At 50.0% G+C, this 25110-nt stretch overlaps 1 protein-coding gene across 2 annotated transcripts in view; it reads right to left on the bottom strand.

The window, feature by feature from the left end:
- Rptor (regulatory associated protein of MTOR complex 1) overlaps positions 1-25110 on the bottom strand; it is a 339912-nt gene that overhangs the window by 193193 nt on the left and 121609 nt on the right. For both annotated transcript variants that reach the window (XM_046463332.2, XM_046463333.2), the window contains one exon: positions 12847-13005. In XM_046463332.2, the coding sequence (XP_046319288.1) occupies positions 12847-13005 (159 nt within the window). The remainder of the gene's footprint in view (positions 1-12846; positions 13006-25110) is intronic.

A 25110-nucleotide genomic window follows, 5' to 3' on the forward strand; every position in this document is an offset into this window, starting at 1 on the left:
TCACACTAGCCTACACATGACACACACAGCCCCCTGTGCACGTACACACATAAGCACACGTGTGAGAACTAAATACACACAGCGGGGTCCATTCTAGGTACTCTTTAAAACTGCACACACCTTGCAGGCTGCAGCCACTCTCAGGGAACCAAAAGAAGAGCTGGGCTACCTCCAGCTTTTCCTGTATACGGAGGAAAATTTCTAGTTATATAACTAAAAATTCCTAGAACAACAATACTACAGTAAATGTATTACAAAATAAGCATGCATAATAAAACATAGTATTTAAAATGAAATGTGAATCACAACACAGTGTCCAAATGCCTAACTCACACTCATTAGCACCCAACATGCACATTCACTTCCTGCCTCGGAAGTGATGAGTTTGGTGCCCTTCATCAGCTGCTGCCAGCCCATCCCCCACTAGTGACATGCTGCGCATCAGTTGTATAAGCCACCATGAGAACCGAGCTTAGAGGAAAATTCATTCTAAGCACCAAGATGAATTCCCCACTGCATGGCTAGGAACCCTTCAGCAGGGAAGGTAAGCCCATGGAGCTACCCCAGCCAGGGGAGGGGCCTCTGCACAAACTAACAGGAGTGGAGAAGCAACCTGCCTACCCTGAGCAGGGATGCCACTCCTAGAGAAAGCTAACTGGTGCACACGATTAATGTTTAGAATCACACATCCAGCCCTCACGGTGGCTCATGCCTGTAGTCCCAGCTGCTTGGGAGGCTGAGGCAGAAGAATTTTAAGTTCAAAGCCAGTCTAGGCAACTTAGTGAGGCCCTTAGCAACTCAGCAAGACCCTATCTCTAAATAAAACAGAAAAAAGGGCTGGGGATGTGGGTCAGTGGTTGAATACCTCTGGGTTCAATCCCTGGTACAAAATAACAAAAACAAAAAAACCCATACATCCATATGTTCAAAGAACTGACACCTGGGGATGATGACTCCCAATCTAGTCAGCAGCTGCCACTGGAAAAAAGGGCAGAATGGAGTCCCGAGGGAGCCGACAGGGCCCACTCTGGGTCATGCGGTACTTCATGAGCTGGACAGGCACGGGGCAAATATATGATTTTTCTAAGTAAAATGTTTAACTGAAAAAATACTAACAAAATTTTAGAAGCGTGTATACATATTTTAAAAATAACTTTGGCATTATGAATTCTAAGTACTTCACCAAACCCAAAAATCCACATGGAAAGATACTGATAAATTTGATTACATAAAATTTTAAACTTCTGTACTGCCAAAAAGAAGGAAGAAAGAAAGAAAGTGATGGGACGAGTGGAGGGACTGTCTCAGCACACGCAGGCTGGCACACAGACAGCCGTCGTAAGCCAGCTAAACGCCTGCACCTCCGCTCCAAAGACAGCGTGCGGCAGACACGAGCAGGAATCTCAAAATCAAGACACGAAAGGTCAGAGCGGAAGGAGTCTACTCTCAAACGGGGGTGGGAGGAGGCCTCCACTTCCATCTATGGTAGGACAGAGAGGTGAGAGCAGCAACTCAGGGATGGTGGAAAGCACCCCACCTCAAGCAACAGCGCCATAGCCCTCATGGGTACATGGCTCTCACCTCGGGACGCCACTTCTAGAGACACAGTCAACCAGACACGCAGGGATAAGTGTCCGCCATTAGCACAACGCTGCTCGCAAGGCCAAAGCCTTGGAAACAGCCCAGTGGTTACCGCAGGGGCTTCATAAATCATGTCTGGCATGTCCATCTTTTTAAAAAGAAAATATTAAAAAGAATAAAAAATACAGAAGATTGGTCAAGTGAATTAAAAATGGAAGTTAAAAACATTACATAGACTGGGCACTATCTACCCACCTACTTTCCTTCCTACCCACCTACTTACCTAACTACCTATCTAGCCACTCACCCACCTACCTACAGTGGTAGAGTGCTTGCCTAGCATAAGTGTGACCCTAGGTTCCATCCCAGCACCACAAAAAATAAAAATCATTTCCTCTCTGATAGGATACACAAGATATGGTAGAAATTACTACTAGGATATAGGGCAGGAACCAGGAAGGAAGGAAATAACATTTTTTTCTTTTTTGGTGCTGGGGATTGAACCCAGGGGTGCTTTACTACTGAGCCACATTCCCCAGACCTTTTTATTTTGAGGAAGGGTCTCACTAAATTCCCCAGGCTGGCTTTTAATATGTGATCCTCCCACCTCAGCCTCCCGTGTAGTTGGGATTCAGGTATGGGCCACTGTGCCTAGCAAGAGAAGAATTTTTATTGTTCATTGTATGCTTTTTTTGTACCACCTGAAAAATACAATAAATTTTATAACAAAAGACTTGAAAGCTAGTTAAAAGAAAATCTTGCTATGTGTCTTTTTATCTTCAAATAACTGAAACAAAGAACACAGTTTGAATCCCTGTCTGCAAAGTCTGAGTCCCTTCTGGCAACACAAGCCACCTTCAAGGCACAGGGAGAGCTGCTGGACCTCTGCCCTTGGCTTAATGAAAACCTCAAATACAGAGAAAGAAAGCCACTGGGTGATAATGGGGACTTGCTCTTTCTTGGCTGGCAGTAATGCTCTGGCAGGGATTTCCTTCTGCTTCTCTCAAGCTATAAGAAAAATAACAAAATAAGATCAGCTAGTTTCCCACCTGGTGCCTTCCCTCCTGCCCCTGGAGACTTTTCTTGTATGCCCAGGTCCCTGGGGGATGCTTCCTGCGTGCTTGCAGGGCAGGCTGCAATAGAGGCTGCAGGCGCCCCTGCAGACCCCAGTGCCCAGGGGCTCTGCTGCTTTGCTCATTTCCTGGGCCAAGGAGTAGTGTCCCAGGCGCATGAGACAGGAAGAGCCAAGGTCTCTGGTGCTGTTGCGCCAGGTGTGGGTGAGGAGGGGATGACCCTGCCTCGCCCTCCTCTACACTGTGACCCTACCCCTCTTCTCTTCTCCAGGGGCTTCTACTTCTTGTTAAGGGGCTCGGAAGCAAGGCCTGTGGGCCATGCACTCTACACAACACTGCTCTGCACTGCTGCGCCTTGTCATGCTTTGAACCCTTTGAACCCTAGGACGACAAAGCATAGGAATGCACGGCACCTGCCCCCACAGCCTCACCAGGTCAGAGGGGACTGCAGGCCCCACCTGTTCACGGGCTCATCCCCCACCCCCACATCGAAGGCAGCTGAAAGGCCATCTCTCACCTCCTCACACCCTCCCTCTGCCCTCTTCCTGTTCACCAGGCACAGCCTCCACCCTAAAGTGTAGACAGGAGCTGTGGGTCTGGGAGAGCTCCTCCTCTTGCAGCAACTCAGGAGCCCCACATTGGAGGGTCCAGAGCCTTTGCACACCGCACCCTGCAGCATCTTGACTGGGAAGGCCCAGCCCAGCCCGGCAGCAGCTGCCTTTCCCTGGAAGGCATGAGGAAAGGCAAAGGGCCGGCCCCACGCAGATCCCAGGTGGGGCAGCCCTGTGGTGGTCCTGAGGCCTGTGGCTCTCTAATGAGAGTTTTCGGAAATAGGCCACTTGAGAAACTGGCAAGATATGGTCTCAAGTTTTATACCCTTTAACATCAAGGAAATAATTTTTTGAAAATAGTCTAAAGTTTTCTAGCACTTCTCCAAAGGAAATTAAATTTTGCTGATAGTCTTCTGCTATAGTAAGCAAACATGAAATGCTAGAAATTCTCAGAAAAGAGGGTTCAAGTTTACAATAATAATAATAGTGGCCTTTTTTCTTGGACTCTACTGCATTCTCACTATGGAAAAAGTAATCATTTTAGTACATCATAGGTATCGTCTGGTATACATACTGCTTCTGTAAAAATCACAAATATATTTTCCAGATACTTGTATGTTTAAGAACCTCATGACCTGTGTCGTGTAGTTCACGACATACTGCAGCAACTAAGATCATCCGAGGGGTGCCAAAATGTCAAAACCACACACCCCCCCGGGGGGGGAACAGTGTGGAGGCCAGCCCAGGAGCAGGGGGTTAACCATAATAAAGGTCAGTCAGAGGCAGTGTTGAGGCAAAACCCCAACCCATACAAAGGAGGTGAAGGGGCTGAAGCTGACTGTGACCACCCTCCAGGAGCGGGTGACAGCCGCGTCTGCTCCACAAGTGCCACTTCAGGGACACTAACATTTCTGGGCCATTGGCTCCTGCTGTTGGATGCTGGGCATGCTGCAGAAGGGAGATCAATCTCTCTCCTCTGAGAACAGCACATGCCCATACGCCCACAGCCCAGGGAAGGGTGGTGACAGATCCAGATGAGATTACAGTCCCCACCTGTGAGTTAAAGGAAGCTTCCTCCTGGAGGTGCTTGACAGGAACCAGCCCTCGGGAGGATGCCATAACATGTGGCTAAGAACACTGATTCACATTCCCAGCTCTTTACAAGAAGATGTACTTAGAATTTCTCAGAAATTGGGAGTTGATTCTTCAGAACTGAACTGCTTTCCCTGAAAAATCAAGAGCTCTTCTTGCCCAGGACCAAACTCCTTTTGGTATTAATTACATCTCATCTGCATCCACTGGGGTAGGCCATTCCCTCCCTCCCGCCCGAAAGCTGCCCCTCTCTGGGTGTCCTCCACACAATTTCTTCCCCACTGTCCTGACTGCTTTAGTCTGTTTCGAGCTGCTGTGACAGAATGCCACAAACTGGATAACATATAAAGACAAGGAAGTCATTCCCACAGTTCTGGAGGCTGGGGGCCCAAGGTCAAGGTGCCAGTATCTGTAGGGCCTCTTTGCAGCATAACCAGGCAAGGGCTTCGCAGGGTGAGACAGCGAGCTTGTGAGCTAGGGTCTCCCCCGCCCCGCCCCCCCACGCCGCCATGCCACCACAGGGCCCACCCTCGTGACCTCATCTTACTCTAATCATTCCTAAAGGCCCAACCTCCAGATACCTTCAGCATATGGATTTATGGGTTAAGTTCCCAAAACAGGAGTTGGGGGTGCATTTGAATACAGCTCCACCACCTCTCTGATGCTCACCTACCCCAGCTCCCGTCACTGCAAGCAGGGGTCTCCCCACAACACCACCATCCCCACTGCTCAACTTCACACTCAAGCTCCAGGTTTAAACTCCACCTGGGCATCCATGGCCACAGCACCTTCTCCTGCCACCTCTTCCAGGTCACGGTCCAGTCTCAGCTGCTTATTCTGCCTCACCTCTCTCCCTAGCCCACCACGGCGCTGCCCAGTGACCCCTGAACCCTCCAGAAGCTCATCCACTGGCCTCTCTTGCCACCCAAACCCACCCTTCACACCACCGCAGCGGGAGCAACAAAACCTGTGGGGAGCCATCCGTGACCCATGTGTGAACTAAAACAAGGTGGAGGCCATTAGGCAGTATCAGGAACTCCCTGCTGGTGTGAGAATGCCTAATTCATGTAGCTTCCTCCCTAGCTCCACCACAAGTTCAGCACAGCACCTGGAGTTGAGCGTGACCCGTTAAGAACCGAACAGCCTGCTCACAACCACCCCATCCTGTTTTTTGGTGAAGAAGCTCTTATCGATCCCTTTTGATCTGTACTGCTACATATAAAGCAAGCGAGGGTTCCTTTTGTTAGAAGCTGTACCCCTCTGGTAGGCCTAAACCGTCAGTGCCCCAGGTCTGAATACCCATTTCTGGTCTCTCGTGTTTATTTCATGGTACTATTTTCCTAGCTTTTATTTCACAGCCAGCCCATCCCTCCGACGGGAACCCTTTCCCTGGCCCACGTGAGACATGAACGAGGAAAAGCCACCTGATGCGCTGGGGGCACGCTCTGCTTTAGTACCAGCACCCTGTCTCTCCTTCTCTCTCTCTAATCCCTGGTTTGGACCCTGGGCTCTCACGGCTTGGAGTTCCTTATTCTTCCCCCAAAAATGCATGCTGGCTTCTGAGCCATTGGGTTTCCCCAAGACATCGCCTCCACCTTCCTGTGCAGAGGCTCCCCCTCCTTCCCCTCTTCATGACTCGGGCAGCATCCCTTCTCCAGGAGGCCTCCTGGGACTCCACTGCCCACCACTGGCAGGCCTGGTGCAGCTCTACAGGGCCACGTTCTCTCTGTACATCATCAGTCTTTCTGTTTGACCCAGGCCTACAACCAGTTATTACCATTAGTGGTTATGCTTTCCATTTGTTTTCTCCTTGACAACAACCTGCTACTCCCCAGTTAATGCCCAGAATGTGCAAGACCAAGAGTTTGGTCTCTGAAAGTATTACTGGCATAGGTAAATAAATAACAGGGATTCCAGCGGAAAATGAAAAATCATCTTAAACTGAAACGTAAAGCCACGTAAGACTCCAGCTCCATGTTCAGTAAATCCAGGAGGGGAGGAGATGTGGGAGTAGCCTATCCATCCCGGGTGAGGTGGCATTGGCTTCATGCAGACATGAAGGCCACAGGATTTAGCACCTGTATGAGCCTGCAAAGAACAGAGATGGCCTCAGTTGTAATGGACTTGATAGAGCAGAGGGGGAGAAAAACAAAAAAAAGGTACCGAGTGAGGAAACCCTTCTCTGCAAAGAGGGAAAGAGGAGTCCAAAAGCTAGCTGGGAGTCCAAGCAGTATGTGGCCCCTTCTGCCCCACAGCATGCTGCTGTGTGGATCCTGATTAATGGCCACAGTTCCCGGTCCCACTGCCCGAAACAAACCAGGGAGTGGAGAGGGCAGAGGAATCAAGACAAGGATATGCCCCATGCCCAGACCCTGGCTTTCTGCTGAGATGGAGAAAAGAATCGGGGGCAGAATAAAATGGATTACAGGAAAGATGTCTCCAGTCAAGACTTGCATGCTCCAGGGCTTTCAAATCCCACGCTGTGCTCCCTATAGGGTATATGTACATCAAGTGCTTTGCTTTGCTGGACAGAGTAGGTTTTAAGATAGAAAGGCTTAGTCACAGGATTGCACAGAATCATGTGGCTTTATGGTTATCTACCTACAAGAATAATAGCCGTCTCTGGTGGCCTCAGAAGGGGGAAGATAAATCCACGGAAGGAAGAACAAACAGGACAACAGCCAAGAAACAACTGGACCAAGACTGACTGAGGCCCAAGAGACCCACCTACTGTTTTTATGACCTTCCCATAGCCTGGTCAAGCTCCGACTGGCCATCTGACATGCGTGGATGTGTGGTCTTAGAATCCAGATCCAGCAATTCAGAAAAGAAGACCTGGCTCCCATGGAGCTCACGTGTGAATGGGAACACAGAGACGACCCGTACAGGCTGTGAGAAGGTTGGGAAGAAAAGGAAGAGACGAGAGGGAGCAGGTGCGTGGCACATGTGGAGGCCAGGAAGCACCTGCTGGCAAGATGATGCTGAAATAAGAACACCTGTATCTCCACCCAGGAGCAGATACTGGGTATCTGCAGAGAAGGCTGTGGGCAAGAGAAAAGGTCCTACCCTGTGGGGAGTGGCTGCCTGGCATGCCTCAGGTAAGAAGGTCCTTCTATGAATGCAGTCGTGTTGACTAACGGAGCACCATTCAGATTTTCCACTTGTCCATTTGATTCAGTAGTTCAACTGTAATTAGCAGTTGGTCTGCTGAGCTATGGTGACACGCCTGTCTCACTCCTGATGCTAAGGAAGCCTGTGCTACCCAGAGAGGGAAGTGCCAGCTGTGTTAGTCCTCTCTCTTGTCCTGTCTCTATTCTACTAATTTCTGCTCTTCATTATCTCTTTCTTTCTACTCAGAGTTTAATATGCTCTTCATTCTCTATGGTCTTAAGATAGAAAACAGACTTCAGTTTTAAAGCTTTCTCTTTCTTGATATGTTTTCATTTATCATTTTATAATTTATCAGATTTCTTATATTGAGGAATTTTACTTGTACCTTTTTACTGACTCTCAAAGTGCACTTTAGGATACAATTATGAGAGCTTAGAGCTTGAGTCTAAGAATGACAAAAAAAGAAAAAAATGAAACAAAACAAAAAACAAGAAGAAGGTCAAGGAGAGAAGCCTAATGCAAAAAAGAATAAATAACATTTCAGCAAGTAACTGAAGGAACAGTAGCACTGTGTGTGTCCAGACGTTTCTGAGAGTCACAGGTTCAGTGATGTAGGCAGGCTGCTCACTGCCTCTGGGTGGAGTCCAATCAAACAGTTGATGTTACAAAAACCCACCTATTTCCAACCGTTAGGATTACAGGTGATAAAATGTTTCACTGTCTGGATGACAGAATGTCCATCCAGTTGAACTTCTGTGTTAATCAACTTTGTGTCGCTGCTTTCTAAGAGCTAAAGCTATGCTTCCATAAAGCCCTGTTTTAACTGTATAATACAAGTTTTGACATCATATTTTCATTATCATCTTGTTCAAACTTTGACTCATGTTAGTTCATCTCCAGGTACTCGGGGCTTCCCTAGATGCACAATTTCAAGTCTCACAGTCAGGGAACACATTGTACACTTCAGTCCTTCACACTACGGAGGCACCCGCCTGTGCATACTGCACCTTAGAGAATGTGTGCCTGCAGTGTGTGTGTGAGAGTTGGGTGCGGGGAGAGGGGGCGGTCTCCATAGTGTTTGAGGCAGCGTGATTCAGAATACTGCTCAATTTGCAGGGGGAGTAAAAAATAAATAAATAAATAAGTTAGGCCTAGGTTTTCCTCATATGGAACTTAACTGTTGATTTAACCTATCAATTCTAAATATCAGTTGAAATCTATTGATTATGAAGGAGGATATTCACAATTCCAGCGAGGCCTATGTATTTTGCTTATCTCTCACTTTAAGTCTGTCTACTCGGCTGTGTTTCAAACTCATGCTAAGCATGTGAAGGAACAGGATGGCTTGGGACAGCATGGCCTGTCCCTAGGAAACGCCCCCTTCATCACGCAGTGCTTTTCATCCTGGAGTGACTTGGCAATTAATGACACAGCCGGGCCAGCTTCTTTCCGGGTAGCACTGGCAGGACAGAACTTTCCTTTCTTTTCAGCCTTCCTAATAAGTCTGTATTCATAGTGCACCTCTGTGGACAGCAAGACAGTTCGTCTTATATTTTGATCCAGTTTGACAAATTCATAAAGAAGCAAAACAAGGAAACCAGAGCTTGGAACATTCTGGCAAATAACTGGTCTTCAAAAAGTCAATGTTCACTGTTCATAAATAAGATAAGAGTCATATACCTTATAAAGGACTGATATCTAAAATGTATAATGAATTCTTAAGACTCAACAATAATAAGATTTAAAAAGAAAACAAACAAACAAAAAACCTGTTTTTAAAAATGGGCAGGGCTGGGGACATGGCTCAGAGGTAGAGCACTTGCCTGGTACGCACAAGCCCTAGATCTGAATAGGCACCTCACCAGAAAGACATGCAGGTGGTAATTAAGCATATGAAAAGATGCTCAATGTAATATATCATTAAAGTTGATGAATAACGAGAATTACATATCAAACAATATTAAGAAACCACTACACACCCAATAGAATGGATAAAATCCAAAACATCAGCACCACCAAATGCTAGTGAGGATGTAGACCACCGGGAACTCTTGCTTCGTGCTGGTGGGGAGGCAAGTAGTACAAACACTTTGGAAGAATGGCAGTTTCTTACAAAGCTAAACACACACTTACATAATTTAGGAATCATGCTCCTGTAAATACAACCAAATGAGTTGGAGATATGTCCACATGAAAACCTGGATGTGGATGTTAATGCTTTGTTCATAATAGCCAAAACCTGGAAGAGACCAAGATGTCGCTTAGGAGGTGAACACCTGAGCTGGGGCACACCAGACGGGAGTACCAGTTGGTACTAAAAGGAAATGTGCTGTTGGGCTGAGAGAAGACACAACAACCACAAACCGGAAGAAAACAGATACACACCCGTGTCTAATAAAGGCCAGTATCTCAGATGTGCAGGAATTCCCTCGGGTACCACCTGCATGACTTTCTGGTGAGGTACCTGTTCAGATCTAGGGCTTGCAAGACAGGCGAGTGCTCTACTCTGAGCCATGTCCCCAGCCCTGTCCATTTTTAAGGTCAGGGGTCTGTCTTCTTATTGTTGGGTCTCCTCGCCAGCTTGGAGTGGGGTCCCGGTGGTCCACACCCCACCAGCATTTGGTGGTGCTGGTGTTTTCACTCTGTCCATTCTTTTGAGAGTTCTGAAAAGACAAACCACAGCGAGGCGGGAGACAGCAGGGAGGAGCGTGGGGAGGCCCAGCACAGGGGACTGCAGGGCGTCTCTCTGCAGCCAAGACCCCAGGCGGCCTCCCCGCGGCTGCCCCACCTTCCAGAAACTCTCACAGTGTGTGTGAAGGCAAGAGATGTCCCCAACTTGCTTCCTCAGGTCACGGCTGTACTGAAGGGTCAGAGTAAGCAAAGACAGCAATGGAGAGAAAACTCCAAGCAACCCTCATCGTGAACACAGGTCTAAACTATCAAGCAGAATACCAGCACACGGAGCTCAATTCATAATGACGAGCAGGTTATCCCAAGAATGGAAGGCGTGTACCATGTTATAAAGCCATAAACTCTCACGCAACACAGTATCAGTAGCGGGGAGATAACCTCGTGAGGAGCCTACCATACAGACACGGAACAGTGGCTTCAGAAACACCCTCACCAGCTCCTGACTTCTTAAAAAAAAAAAAAAAATCACACTGGGAATAGAACCTTCTGAATCTAATAAAGGTATTTCTTTCTTTTCCACAAAAGCAAACATCACACACCAACAGTGAAAGCAGCAGGCACTCCCGAAAACACGAGCTGGGGCAGATGCGAGCCAGCCAGGAGGCCGCACAGTGAAGAGGCCCAGCTGTCGGGAGGAGTAAAACTGCTACTGTTTACAGATGCCATCACAGTCGGTTAGGAAAGTTCAAGAGGGTGTCCTGAAGAATTAGAATCAACAAGAGAGTTGGAAGGTCAGCAGATACAACACAAACCAACTGCCTTTCCACGTGCCCTGAGGAGAGCATCAGGAAGTGCAGGTCTTGATGAAGAGGACATGAAGACAGGTCTGGAAGACGGACTCCTCCCGGACCAGCTACCCAGGAACACGGTGCCAACAGGCTGTCTCCAGGCATACAGACCAAGGATGATCAGAGGACCAAAACTGGCCAGGGTCCCACTAAGCAGAGCCAGTCGCGGTAGAAACCGAGACTCACTGCAGGGGACGCTTGGAACAGAGTGGGAAGCTCAGAGACACACCCCACAAAAGCTGGTTTACTTTAAAGCAGGCACTGAAGGACAACAGAACAGGTAGGTACTCACTTATTGGATGTGTGTCCTTTAAGGGCATAATTTGTCACCTGGCCCACCACATTCTGCCATGATGTTCTGCCTAACCACAGGCCTCAAGACAAGGAGCCAGGTGACTGTGGACTAAAACCTATGAAACCTGGAGCCAAACAACCCATTTCCCTCTTTAAGCTGTTTACCTCAGGTATTTTGTCACAGCAATTGAAAGGTGGCACACACAGCGAGGAAGGTGGAAAGTTAAACATTAGTGCCATTTTGCACAGGAGAAGATGGGACCCATTTGAAGTCCCCAGCTCAGAAGGCACTGAGATGGCATGGCATGGCATCCATCAGTGAAACAATCTTTCAATCCGCATGCATCACAGGCCCAGCTTGGACCACAAGGGCCACTCTTCAGAGCAGAAGTAATGTGTGAAAAGCACACGTAGAATTATCACCTGCAGGACAGTCCCAATCCATCTACAGAGACTGGGCCCCAGGCCCCGTGCCTACATGTCCAACAAGCAGGGAAGACCTACAAAGAACAGCATGGTGATGACAGGCTCAGAATTCTAGCACCACACTTTGTCCAGGAGTAAGTCGAGGAGGGCATGCAAGGAAGGTGGGCTCCTTTCTGAACCAGCCAGTGGGTGTCTGGCAGTTCATTGTGCCATGTTTCCTTCCATTCTACTACTGTCATAATTACAGTTTTGAACCTCCGAACATTTCATACAAAATCTTAGAGGGCACTTAAATACACCTAGGGAGAAACAGCAGCCCCTGCAGGCAGAGCTGGGCCTGGCATCCTCCAACTGCCCTGCCTGCTCTGCCTTCTGTCCAGGGTCCTGAAGTCTTCCTCTAGGCCTCTCCACACCACCACCTGGGCCAAACACTAGGAAACAGGACACTGCTGCAATCTTTCAATCCGCATTCAGTCACAGGGCCAGGAAGTTTCAGCGCTTGTCCGGTTCCTAAAGCTAGTAAGCAGCAGCACCTGCAATGGTGTTTGCTGGACCGCCAACCAGTGCTGGAGAACACAATGGGGCCCGCTACATGCCCCCAGAGCTACCTTTGTGGAACATGGAGACAGCAGTGCAGCCAGCTGCTCTGTGGGAACCAAAAGCTCATGCAGGACGGCAGAGATGGAATGCCTGCTCAGCCCAGGAAGGTGGGAATCCTGCCCCGGCTTCGGGAATTACAAGTGATTGCAAGTTCGACCTCAGAGAGGGAAGGCTGAGGTGGCACTTGCAGGGTGGCTGGGCATTGGCTCCTTAGATAACTCGGAATGTTTTACTTTCCAAGAAAATCACAGATTCTCAAAACGAATTCTTGATAAAATTGACCAACTTGCAACCGTTGAGACTATAAGGAAGTGTTCTTTGGCCTCTCCACAGGGAACTGCCAATAGCCCCACGCATCAAGGATACTGCACATGCATGTACTTTGAGAATGACCAGCGTGTCCTCCAACAGAAACAGCTCCTGTGCCTGATCATCTATCAGCTTTAATCACTAAAACAGAGGTGATCCCAAAACTTCCAGCCAGGGAACTGGCCTGTGGTTCCTGTCTATCTGACTGCTCTCTGGTTGGCTGAAATACCACAGTTCAGCAGGAGCTATGGGGAGTTCACCTCTGTGACCACCTCAACTGACAAGCCTCTATCTAGCAAGAGGAAGGCAGGGTTCCCAGGGTGGGCTCACCTTGTTGAAGACCCAGACCTCGCCATTCACTGTGGGCCTGGGCACGCCGTGGCCATTGTAATGGAAGAGGACCCGCTCTTCCTTGGCATTCCGGCGCAGCGAAGTGCACAGCTTCTTGACCTCATCCACAGTTGGGTCCAGGCTCTGCTTATACCGGGCCTGTGGAAAGAGAAGAAATGAGAGGCTTACCACAACCCAGAACAGCCAGAAGGCACTCTATTCTGCCAGAGTCTGTAGCTAGTAGTGTGTGGTTCCAGACACAACCCCAGCCTCTGCCTTGTGCACTGGACAGAAACTCCCTTGCCCGACAGGGCAGGTATACGCACTCATTCATTTAACATACCGTCATTGGGAACGACTTCAAAGTCCAAAGGACATCAACACAGAGAGCCTGTCGCATAGAACACAGGCCAGATACAGCTGCCACTTATAGTACTGAGTACTTGTCAGAAGAGGGAAACCCTCCTGAGAGCACTTCCACAACATGGAACAGAGACAGCTTGCTCAAAGGAGGGTCTGCAGTGCACATGGCAGCAACGGCAGAGCTAGGAAAGAGGCACAGCAGAAAGCCAACTGCCCGCCATATGCCAGCCTCGTCGCCTGCTTGAGGGACTACACCCTTGCCACGGCCTGGACCTAGAAGCCCATAGTGCGGAACTCAAGGAATAAGCAGGATCTGAAACCACCACACAAAAATCAGACAAACAGCCAGATGAGTGGTGCACATCTGTAATCCCAGCAGCTATGAAGGCTGAGGCAGGAGGATAGCAAGTTCAAAGCCAGCCTTAGCAACTGCGAGGCGCTAAATAACTCAGAGACCCTGTCCCTAAATAAAATACAAAATAGGGCTGGGGATGTGGCTTAATAGTTGAGTGCTCTTGAGTTCAATCCCTGATACCCCCCAGGCTCCCAAAAATCAGACAAGCAATGAACAGGGGGCATTGTGGCAAAGAAAGCCCACCAATACAGCAATGAAGATTAACTACGAGGGGAAAGCAAGACGCATGTAAAATCTGATGGTGGGAACTTGCCATACTCTCACCATCCTGAAGGTGTCCACTCTCCCCAGGGTCGTTCACACATACCGCGCAGTCCCAGTCAATATCCTAACAAGCCATTCTAAGGAATTCGAAATCCACATGGGAAAAATACAAACAAGAAAAGCCAAGGAAACCCATGGCAGGGGGCAGGGGGCAGGGGGCAGGGGCTCCACAGACAAGACCACAGACTGGGGAACTGGCAGAATCAGGAAACAGAGCCACAAGACACCTGGGCTTCTCACAGCAGCAATCACACAGTCAAAACATGCCAAATGCTGACTCAGCTCAATGTTGTGCTGACCTGGGTCAGGAGGGTGGGCGAGGGCAGCAAGGAGCCTGGTCAATGACAAGGATGCTGAAGCCAATGATGAGGGTCTCTGCTTCCTATTTATCTGTTCTTGTTTGGTCACAGAGAACTTTTACTGGTAAATCACAACAGAGAAGAACTGGAAGAGCAGAGCTATAGGGACCCTGGGTGGTGCAGTGGAAGCAATAAGCAAGAATCCCGGCCACACCAGGACGTCAGTAAGAAGCCCCATCGACAGAGCAACACCATGCAGCGAAAGCATACTCTTCAGAAAGATGGCATCCTAGGAACACAGCGCAAGGGTGTGCCTGTAGTGACCGCTGTGCTCTCATCTTAAAAGCCTGTGTCTGTTCACTACTCTGAAAAGAAATAAAGTACATAAAGCCCACGCCATGATGCATTGTGAGGGAGAATGCAGCACAGCAGGAACGTGATCAAAGAAGGGCCTGTGAGGGAGCAGCGGGCCTGTGCACAGCTCTTGGCCAGGCCAGCACTGGCTGCCCTGAGCCTGCCACTGCTCCCAGAAGAGCAGAGAAGGGAAGCAAGCCAGAAGACCAGGGAGGCAGACTGCTCAGTTCCAGGTTTCCAGGCCTTGGGCAGAAAAGCAAGGTTACATGTGAGGGAAAAGCAAGAGACAGGGGCCCAACCTCGACCTGGAGTTGTCGGTCCATGTCTGACAACAAAAGCTAGGATGGCAAAGCAAACACTCTTCACAGGTTCCTTGAATTTTTTTGCACCTGGAAACAAAGCCCATCCAGAGACCACAAACCCAATTCACTAGAAGCAGCCCTTCCTGTACTGAGGGCAACTGGGCAGCCCTGCACTGGTGTGGCAGGGTTAGGGTCCAGCGAGATGGAGCCCCTCTCAGTGCTTCCTCCCTTCCGACTGGAATGCTGTTTGCAAAGTAAACAGTGTCACAGAGAAGAGCGATTTAGCAAGTAACACCACGCAAAGTGTTCAAGTTCATTTCCACGCATCGGGCAAGGTGTGTTGACAACCACATGGGGGCTCGGTCAAGGCTGGTCCTCAGGGAGCCAGACCCCACCTGGAAGGAGGACGTATGCCGAGGAGCAAAGAGTGCAGGGGTGGGATGCTGGTGCGGGGCAGGGAAGATGGGCATCGCTGCCCCGGAGACCAGCCACGTCTAACTCACAGGTTCCAGAAGAGCCTATTCAAGGCCCAGCTCTTTGGCAAAATTCCTTCCTGGACCCTGTCAGCAGGAAGTGGTCTTTTCTTTCTTTGAGCTGACATGAGCTGTTCACTGCCCACTTATGTGACACTGAGGCAGATGCCACAGACAGTTGAGTGTGCCCTTCAATGCAGGGCACCACGTCCTCTCCACACAACAACACACTCAGTTACCAGCAAGTAGTTTCTGAGTGACTATCAGACTGCTAATGACATTGATTATGAAAATCAGTAAAGAAACAAACAAATCAAAATGATGAAATCCTACAGGATGCTGCTGTGACATGAGTGAAGGCCAACAAGATGTTGGAAAGTGAAGACACCTGGATGTGGGCACACTACGCCCTTCAGGTCCGCACACTGTGCTACTCTCAGACTCCAAAGCGGGAAAAGGGCTGGGCGTAGTGCCTCGGTAGAGCTCCCGGTGGCATATGCAAGGTCCTGCAAATAAGGGCCTGCAGTGCACATGGCAGTAATGGCAGAGCTAAGAAAGAGGCACAGCAGAAAGTCAACTGCCCGCTATACGTGTCTTCACTTTCCAACATCTTATTGGCCTGGGGTCGATCCTCAGCACCAAAAAATAAAAGCTAAAGAGTTAGGAAAAAAGTAGGGCTGGGGATGTGGCTCAAGCAGTAGCACGCTGGCCTGGCATGCGTGCGGCCCGGGTTCAATCCTCAGCACCACATACAAACAAAGATGTTGTGTCCACCAAAAACTAAAAAAAAAGAACAAATATTTTAAAAAAATTCTCTCTCTCTCTCTCTCTTAAAAAAAAAAAAAGAGTTAGGAAAAAAGTAGAGAGAAACACCCTTGATCATCACTGATCCATTGTTTGTTTGTGCTAGGGGCAAGCCTGAAACGGGATGCTGAGTCTTACTAATCCTGCAAAACATTATGAGAACAGATGACAAATGAAAACCTGGTTCCAGGGGAAGCAAGGGACATTCTCTCCACAAACCTCGACCTTGGCTACGTGCCCTCTGCAACTACATCCACACAGGCAAGTACATTCTGAAATCAGAAAATAAATTTGAAATAGAGAGAGTTAGACATTCTCTCTAGATAACAGACACAGGGGACAGGTCAATCTGTGGAGACTCCTGCCAAAGCGCACAGAGCAAGCTACCTCCCTCGGCCCCAGCAAGAACAGCAAGCACACAGAGGATCGGGAACCCACTTGCCCGGCCAAATCACCCCAGCCAGTGGACAGGACCCACAAAAACCCCAAACCTGGAGCTCCCTCTGACTCATGGCTGCTATGGCAGTCAAATAGATCAGCAAACCACATCCCACTTGGGCAGAAATTTTGCTCTGGGCCTTATGTAAATCACACAAATACCTACACATTCCTCATCCAAGTGCTCCGTAAGATGGAGCAGCTCAGGAGGGTACTCAAAAAACACGTTAGCAGGAGAAGCCACAGCTATGAGCTCCAGGATAGCTGTGCTTGGAATGCTGGTACAGGGAGAGGTCCTGCTTCCATTAAGGCACTTAGGGGTCCATGCAGGGAATGCCCCAGACAGAAAGGCAGGACTCAGCAACATATTTTCAATTAGTGCTAAAAGGAGTCTGAATTTGCTATTTATTTTCTGCAAGCATAGAAAAATCTGACAGCAATTTTATTTACCAGCAAGGGAAATGCCAGAGAAACTGTATGGAGAGAAGCCAGGTTCCTGTGAGCTCAGTGGTTTCTAGTTGTCTGTGAGCACCCCTTGGAGAGGGGCAGGACTGGCTCCATGAGTTTTGTGCGGTGTGCCCAGGACACTCTCCCCAGACAGAACATTACATGTGGGGTACGTGGGCACAGGCCAGGGAACAGCACCTCTGCCCTCAAAGAAGCCAGGAGGAAGTGCTAGGAAGGGACCTCCTTTCCCTGCACAGGGGCATTTGGGGATCTGGAAGCTGACAACGAACGGGAGGACATTTCCCTTCTCCCCAACAGGGACAGCCAGGGCAGGAATGACAAGGAAACCTCCAGAGAATGCAGCCTCTTGGCAAGGAGGGGAGGCCACGCGCCTTCAGGCTGTTTCTCCCTCACAGGCTGGCAAAAATGTCATACCTCCAGTATCATTGGCAGTGTCACTGGACAAAGTGACAAAAACAGCAAGTGTGTCTTGGTGAGCATGTTTACTCTCCACCCATGGGAACTTGTTTCCTGATGGTTCCTGCATCCTACAATACCAGAAAGTACAGGAGTGTGGCTGTGAACCATGCTACCTACCATTCAGAGCAGCATCTAAAGCCACCACCCAAACAGCCACACTGGCCAGCTGAACCCAGCTTTCTGAGCAGCACTGCCCACGCCTCGGGCTCAGGCAGGAGTCAGGCAGTGTCAGTGTCTCACACACACAGCTCCACCAGGGAGACAGGTCACCTGGTTCTACCCTGCAACCCCAGCTGAGGGTCTGCCATGAGATGGCGGACACTGGCCTCTCCTCACCCACTGACACCACTCACTCCTCACGAACAAAGGACACATTTCTCAGAGTCGAAGAACTTGTAAAGTCATCAGCTACAGACAGACCAGAACAGAAGGTGCATAGGACTTGCCACTGGCGGTCACAAAAAGAAAGAGAAAGGGCCCAGACCTGCGCCCGTGGCGCGGGAGCTTCCCACGTTGGGTGTCGGCTGGCTGTACCTGCCTTGCTGGGCTACAGAAACCCCCGTGGGAAGTCAGGAGACAGAGGTCACTGAAAGACAAGCCACCCCAAATGGGAACAGGCCCCACTGCTAAGACCACACAGCTGCCCTGGGAGGCCACCCCCTGCGGGGCAGTTTCAGCGAGCTGCTGAGCCCACACCCTCTGCTACAGCAGGGCTCTGCTAGGTTCCACTCTCCCCCGCACAGCCCTCCATCTAGGGCCCATGGAGTCGGAGCTCCGCTGAGAACCCGCTGCTCTGTCTCCTGAGATCACTCCTAAACAGGAGTGCCCTTCTTCCCAAACACACACCGGGCCACAGAGCAGGGGTCACTCAGGGACACCAGTGAGATTAGGGATTCGTTATTTCTGACCTTGGCTCCAGCAAGGTCTTATCTTTGGGGATTGGGAAGGGAAAAAAAAAAAAAGATTCGGCCTCATTGTTGCTTCCTTACCTATCACAGCAAGGGGACACATTAATGGACCAGCATGAAAGGCACCTCGGATATTAATAATACGCCTCCCAGGGTTGACAGGAATTAATTAATATTTTTAAGAGCTTTGAAATGAGAAACACTAAATTAAATGTCACAGAACTGTGGTGAGGCTTTGTTTCAGTGCAGGAGCGCAGGGTGATGGCTCCCGGCTGGGAGAGGGAGAGGCAGTCGCACCTGGTCGTTTGGGGAGTTTACAACCATTTTCACTGGGCACACAGAGTGACAAAGCAAGTCTTCTACATCACTGCCTGGTGTGCTAGATGTGGCTCCGGAAAAGCTAAATCTCAAGATGTAGTAAAATGTACGCACAGGGACTTTGAAGCTGGCAGTAAAGAGAATAAAAGATAAATAACTGAAGACCCAAAGAAAGCCCACTCCTCCGTTTAACAAAGACGCAGCAGCTCCGAGTGAGTCCCAGTTCCTTCTCAGTGATGGTCTCCTGCCCCAGGGACACCCGGCAACACACGATGCTAAGGAGGGTAAAAGGGTCCCTGGCATGGGATTCTGCAGCCTTCAAGATACTCTCAGAACTGTCCAGGAGGAAGAAACAAAGTGTTAGAACTCAGGCCAGCTCTGCCCAGGCTCCAGCCCACTCTCCCTCCCACCAGCATGCAAGGACTTCTGGGGAAATGCTGGGTAGGGAGGACCTATGAGCAGACCTGACCCTGCTCCCTGGCTTCCGGCAGCTCTGGCTGCTCCGGCCACTCCTCCCACTTCCGGTGTTAGGATAAAAACAGGCAAGATCCTTTTCCCTTTTTTGGTACTGGGGATTGAGCCCAGGGTCCCTTAACAACTGAGCTACACCTCCAGTCTCTTTAATTTTTTATTTTGAGGCAGAATCACCCTAAGATGCTTAGGGTCTCTCTACATGCCCACACTGATCTCAAACTTGCAATCTTTCTCCTTTAGTACCCCAAGTCACTGGGCTTATAGGTATGTGCCACTGTGCCTGGCTCAAGATTCTTTTAAAAAGCCAAAAGAGGAATTGTTAAGATGGTATCTTACAGTTTATATGGAATGACCACATGCTCTACGTAGAAATAAACCCAAGAAAATCCACCTTTTGCCCTCTCTCCAGATTCTATCCCCAGTGCAACCCGACAGGGCCATTGAGATCCCAAAGACCACAGCAGCTGTTCCCAGGTGTGAATGAATTGGGCATTTTACCAGAAAGCAGGTGTTAGGAGGCAGACCTCCTGTCTCTTCCCTCCTAAACCTATCCTTTCCTCTTCTCTTCCAAACGAAGCTGTCCACCCACAGCTGGACACCAAAACCAAGACTCATCCTTGACATTTCCTCCCCTCCACACGATCACCCTTTTCAGTCTCGCTCTCAAAATCCTGGTTGCATCCGCTCACCTCTTTCCATCTGCACTAGCACAGCCATCACTTACCAGGCCAGCCACCAACTACCACCACCTCCACCACCATCACCACTGTCATCGTCACCATCACCATCACTACCACCTTCATCAATCATCATCACCGCTGTTGTTGTCACCATCACCATCACTGTTACCATCCCCACCTTTGTCACAATCATCACCCCAGTCACAGTCATCATTGCTGCCACCAATGTTATCACCACTGCCACTTTTACCATAGTTATCGCTGCTGTTGTCATCACTGATGCCATCATTGTCATCAGTCACCATCACCATCATTACCACCACTGTCACCACCATCACAATCATCATCTTCATCACTGTCGTCATCACTATCACCTCATCACCATCACTACTGTTATCATCGTCACCTTTGTCACAATCATCATCACCACCACTTAGTACTTAGATTAATACAGTGAATTCCCAACTAATCTTCCAGCCTTGCTTTGCTCTCTCTAAATTCAATCTCAAATTTCAATATGTATCTCACTCAAGGCTTCCCACTGACTGTGCAATACTTCACAAAGGCCCACACATCCTCCAAGACCCCTAGCCCTGTCAATTTCTGAATCTGCATTTTAACCAGAATTTATTAAAGAAAGTATCCTTCAAGTCTTGGACTGGATCATATTCTCACCTACCTTTCCTCTATGCCCAATTCCAAGCTCTGCCTGGACACTTCTTTGTTCAGTCATCAAGTGCAAGGTTAAACAAGCCAATCTTGGATGCCCTCATAGACAATGGAGGGGCTTCCCTGGCCCGTGGCACTCCATGTCTCCATTTGCTGATTCTCTTTTCAAGTCTGTCCTCGTGCCCTAATAAGGACACACCCAGCTTGCCTCAGCATCGCAATGCCAGGCACATAGTTGGCGCTAGGTAAATATGTGGGAATGGGTGCATGAGCATGGGCAATGATGAGCAGACACTTCCTACAGAGTTCTCACAGTCCGTGAGCCTCTCTGAAGAACAGAGGTCCAAGGAATCTTCTCTCCTGGATTCCGACAACTCTGTCTGCGGGGTCAGAGTGCAGCAGCAGAGCAAGGCCTGCACTTTAATACTCACCCGCCACAGGCCCTTCACTGCCCTGGCAAACTGACCTGCTATGCCAGACAGGCAGGCCCGAGGGCTAGCGCCGCCCCATCAGCAGGCTCCCTTGGAACCCAACAGAACTGGACAGAACTCTATGGTGAGAGCACTCCTGTCTGTCTGGCCTGAGGAACCAGGAGAGTCTTCTAGAAGCGAGGAGGAGGAGGGTGAGCAGGATGTGTTCGCCTCTGAAAGCTTATAGCGGCATGACAGTCAAGAAAGAACAGTCCTTCTTCCAGACTAGGATAGAGAGCAGCAGCACATGCTACAGGACAGGTCACCGTATGCAGGGACCTTCCCGGGAGTAAAGTTTAAGGAGGAAAGAAAGGTGAAAATGAATGGGGAACAGGGCAAAAAACGTGGACCAGACAGCTTGGTGTACAGATGCCTCCCACACAGCAGTGCCCATGCTTCCCTCCACATCTGCTTCCCTCCCCGGCCACTGTCCATGTGTCCAAGGTGTGGGGAAGGGCTGGCGCAGCATCTCTGCAGGGCAGGCCGTGCTCAGTGCTGAGGCACAGTGGTGGTGTGTGTGTCTATGCTCTCGCTGTGCTGTGCTCCAAGCTCTCTGCACATCATCGCCAGAGCTCAGCCTGCTCCTGCTGGACAGCCAGCTCCTCATGACCCAGCCTGGCATGGAGTCTGGGTTCCCTAGGTGACAGGTCTCCAGCACAAGACACAGCTCCCTGCCATCCACGCCACCCGCCTTCTCTCAGTCCTCCTGCCCTCCGACCACTCTGACTGCTGCTCCTGCTCCTCATCTCAGGTTGTGCCAAGCGCCTCCCTCAGAACCACCAGCTGTTGTGCACTAGCCCATGGCTCCCGTGCTGCAGGGTCTCCTGTGCACATCTTAGTAGATCCCAGGCCAAGGCCTGCCTCACTCCTGCATGCCCAGCCTCTGGGCTCCAAGCCCCACCCTGGACTTAGCCACCCAAACTAGAACCCCAAACCTCGGGCCTTCTTTAGCTATTCCTCTTCCACTCAACTCGGTCAGTGGGTTCCCAGGGCAGGTCCCTCCAACTCAGCTATACGCCTCTCTCTTCATTCAGGCCAAATGCCCTACTTTCAGGCCTTTGGGCGAATCAAGCTGCAAAAACCCCATCATTCTGTCAGCGATTTCTTCCAGACAACTGCCTCCTGAAAACAAACCCCTGATGGATGGCCATAGCCTCCAAGACACATGGCCAAACCCAAGGATGGTTTTCACCTGCCTGGCTACATGACACCCACATGCCCGCCAATCAGCCCAGCATTCTCTCTGCAGTCCCATCCCTACTCTGGAGATTCTGTGCTTCTGCACAGCAGCACCTCTCCCCAGACATGGCCAACATCCTTACCATGGCTGAACACACCCACTCCATCCTCTGCGAGGGACCCACCCACACAAGGAGGCACTACAGCTCTTCAGCTGCACATGGGCACGTGGCCTGCTATCCCAGCTCCACAATCCTCAAGTCCACAGCAATGGAAGGAAGCCTTCTCCTCAAGTTCCTCTGATCCCATCTCTGGATACAGACGTCATCCAGGAGAAGTGTGTGGGGTGAACTACATTTGCTTTATCAACTGTTTACCTTTAATTAACTACAAGCCCCACAATGCCTGTATTATTCTGTCTCAACATGAATCTCAGGGCACACATGATATGGCACTAACTCGATATCCCCTTCCACCTGTGTTTTCCTTCGCCTTAAACACCTCCTTGTCCAGGTGCTGCTCGGTTTTCATTATGAGACTATCCTCCTCCCCAACCCCTTGTTAAAAAACAAAATAAAACATAACAAAAGCCACCATTTGTCCTATAGGTTTAGATGGAACCCTGGGTCTTCAGAGTGGAAGAGGAAGCCTGAGTACAGCTGGTGAGCCTCCCTGAAGACCAGGCTTTACCCCAAGGAATCGCATGCCAAAGCCAATGTCAACCACCCAGCAACCGGTGTGTGGGCAGAGTCAGGGCAGCTCCGTGTGAAATAAAACTGTGTCCTCTGCAGGCTCATTACAGGAAGCTGGCTCCTGAACACACCCAGACCAAACAGCCAATCCTGGCCCGCAGCAAGGTACACAGTGTCCTCAGCCTTGCCTCAGCCAGACCCTCGCTCTGCCCTGGCCTGGCTCCTTGCAATCTGAATTATTGTCACTCTGCATGTGTAGGGGAAAGTGCTTTCTCAGGAATAAAAGAGGTGGCCTTCAGAAGTCTGCAGACACAAAAACCACAGGCCCTTCTCCCACTGGTTCCAGCACCGTTCACCAATGTTTTGAATCTCAGGCAACCGGCTTGTGTTACTCTTCTACACACCACCTCACATGATGGCTTGGGAAGGTCCTGGCTCCAACAGCAGCCAAAGAAGTTCTTTAAATGCCCGGGCGAGCTCTTGCTCTGGGTCCCCCAGTGTGCAGTGCAGAGATGAGCTAAAAAAGAAGTGTGGCAGATGGGCCTTCAGTGTGTCACCCACCTGGTCTCTCTGGTAGAGGCAGCACTGGCCCCAGGGATAGAAGACTCTAGGCTCCACCCCAGATCAATGACTCACCAGCTGTTCAACCTGGGAGGTCAGGAAACAAGATAAGCTGCAATTTTTTCCTCCTTAAAACAAATGCACTAATGCTGACCCTGCCAGCCTGTGAGGGCAGCAGAAGAAGGATCCCAGGTTCAAGGCCAGCCTCAGCAAATCCTATGTCAAAATATAAAGGGCTGGGGGTGTGGCTCAGTGGTAGAGCACCCTTGGGAAGAGTTGGGGAAGAAGAGCAGGAAAAGGAGGAGAAGGAAAAAATGCATGACAGAGTGCTCTCTGGGCAGGTGGATGGACAGCCAGGCCAACAGCACCCCAGCTCCTGCCACAGGCCAGCTGCTGTTCTGAGCACCCACTTCCTACCCCACCACCCTCCCTCACCACCACCATGCAGAGAAGGCACTACCATTACTCCTGTGTCATAGAGAGGAAGTGGAGGCACAGAGAGGACAGGAAATCCCACAAGATCACACGCTGGCCCGTGGCAGAGCCACTTCAAACCTCCAGTCTTCATGGTTCACTGCCTGCCACCCTGAAGACAGTGATGAGGACTGGCAGACCCCTGGTGAGCATCCTCTAGCTGTGTGCACTGTGGACAAGGCGCAGACAGGCCAGAAGGCTTGTCTACCTGTGATGTCCACGGGCATGTGGTTCATCCTGTTTCCCTATGGCTGGCCCTTGTACTCTGCCTCTCTGACGCCACTAACAGGCAGGCCCCTCCACTGAAGTAGGACCAGCATCTTCCACAAGCCTTGAGGGAGGGACCAATTTGATGAAGGACAGCAATAACAACAGAGCTACATGTCGCAGCAACTGGAGCCCCTCACAGCTCCTAGTCCTGCCAGTTTCCAACCTACATCATAGTAACTCTGCAAACACTGCTCCCTCTTGGCTTCTCTGCCAGGCTACCTCCAACAGTGACGGACAGTTACTGGTTACTAGAATTCTCCATATCTGCTAACCTGCCTGGCAGAGATAAGACATTGGACCCAAGTCACCAGGACTGGCACTACTCACTGGACACAGGCACTCAGACCCACGGTCGGCCCTGTGCCACTGCCATTGCTCAGAGAACTCCCTGAGATGTTCCCACTAGGCCATAGTGATGAACAAGGGTGGGCTTGTTGAGAACACCAATCAAACACAAGAGAGAAGAGAAAGGACCTACATGGGCCTTACCTGTTGGGAAGTAGATTTTGTAAAACTGGCCAGCAGAGGGGTCTCAGGGCCACACCCACACATTGCCACTGGGACCAACCATGTAGAGGCCACTCGAGGAAAACCATGTGCAAAGGGACTCACGAAAAGAGGTAAACTTTCATCACGTGCATGCACCCTAAAAACAGTCCCAAAGAGGTACTAAGCGGGCAGCAGCAGCAGACAAGAAAGCCAAAATGTGGGGCCCACCTTTGTGTGGGCTGCATCTGCAAACTCAGATCTTAGCCCTCACAGGAGCAGTCTTCAGGATGAGACTTGTATCTCTTGAGATTTCATAAGAGATTTCTTTTCAAGTTCCTGATGACCCTCAGGAACTAATCTGATTTCCGTGTGGAGCATTAGAAATCTGGGCATGAGACAATACAACCAACAGGCATCTCCAATGGCAGCTCTAAGGACCAC

Source organism: Marmota monax, unplaced genomic scaffold (assembly GCF_021218885.2).
Source record: "Marmota monax isolate L192 unplaced genomic scaffold, Marmota_monax_Labrador192_F-V1.1 WCK01_AAM20220418_F8-fsc00220, whole genome shotgun sequence".
Taxonomy (NCBI): domain Eukaryota; kingdom Metazoa; phylum Chordata; class Mammalia; order Rodentia; family Sciuridae; genus Marmota; species Marmota monax.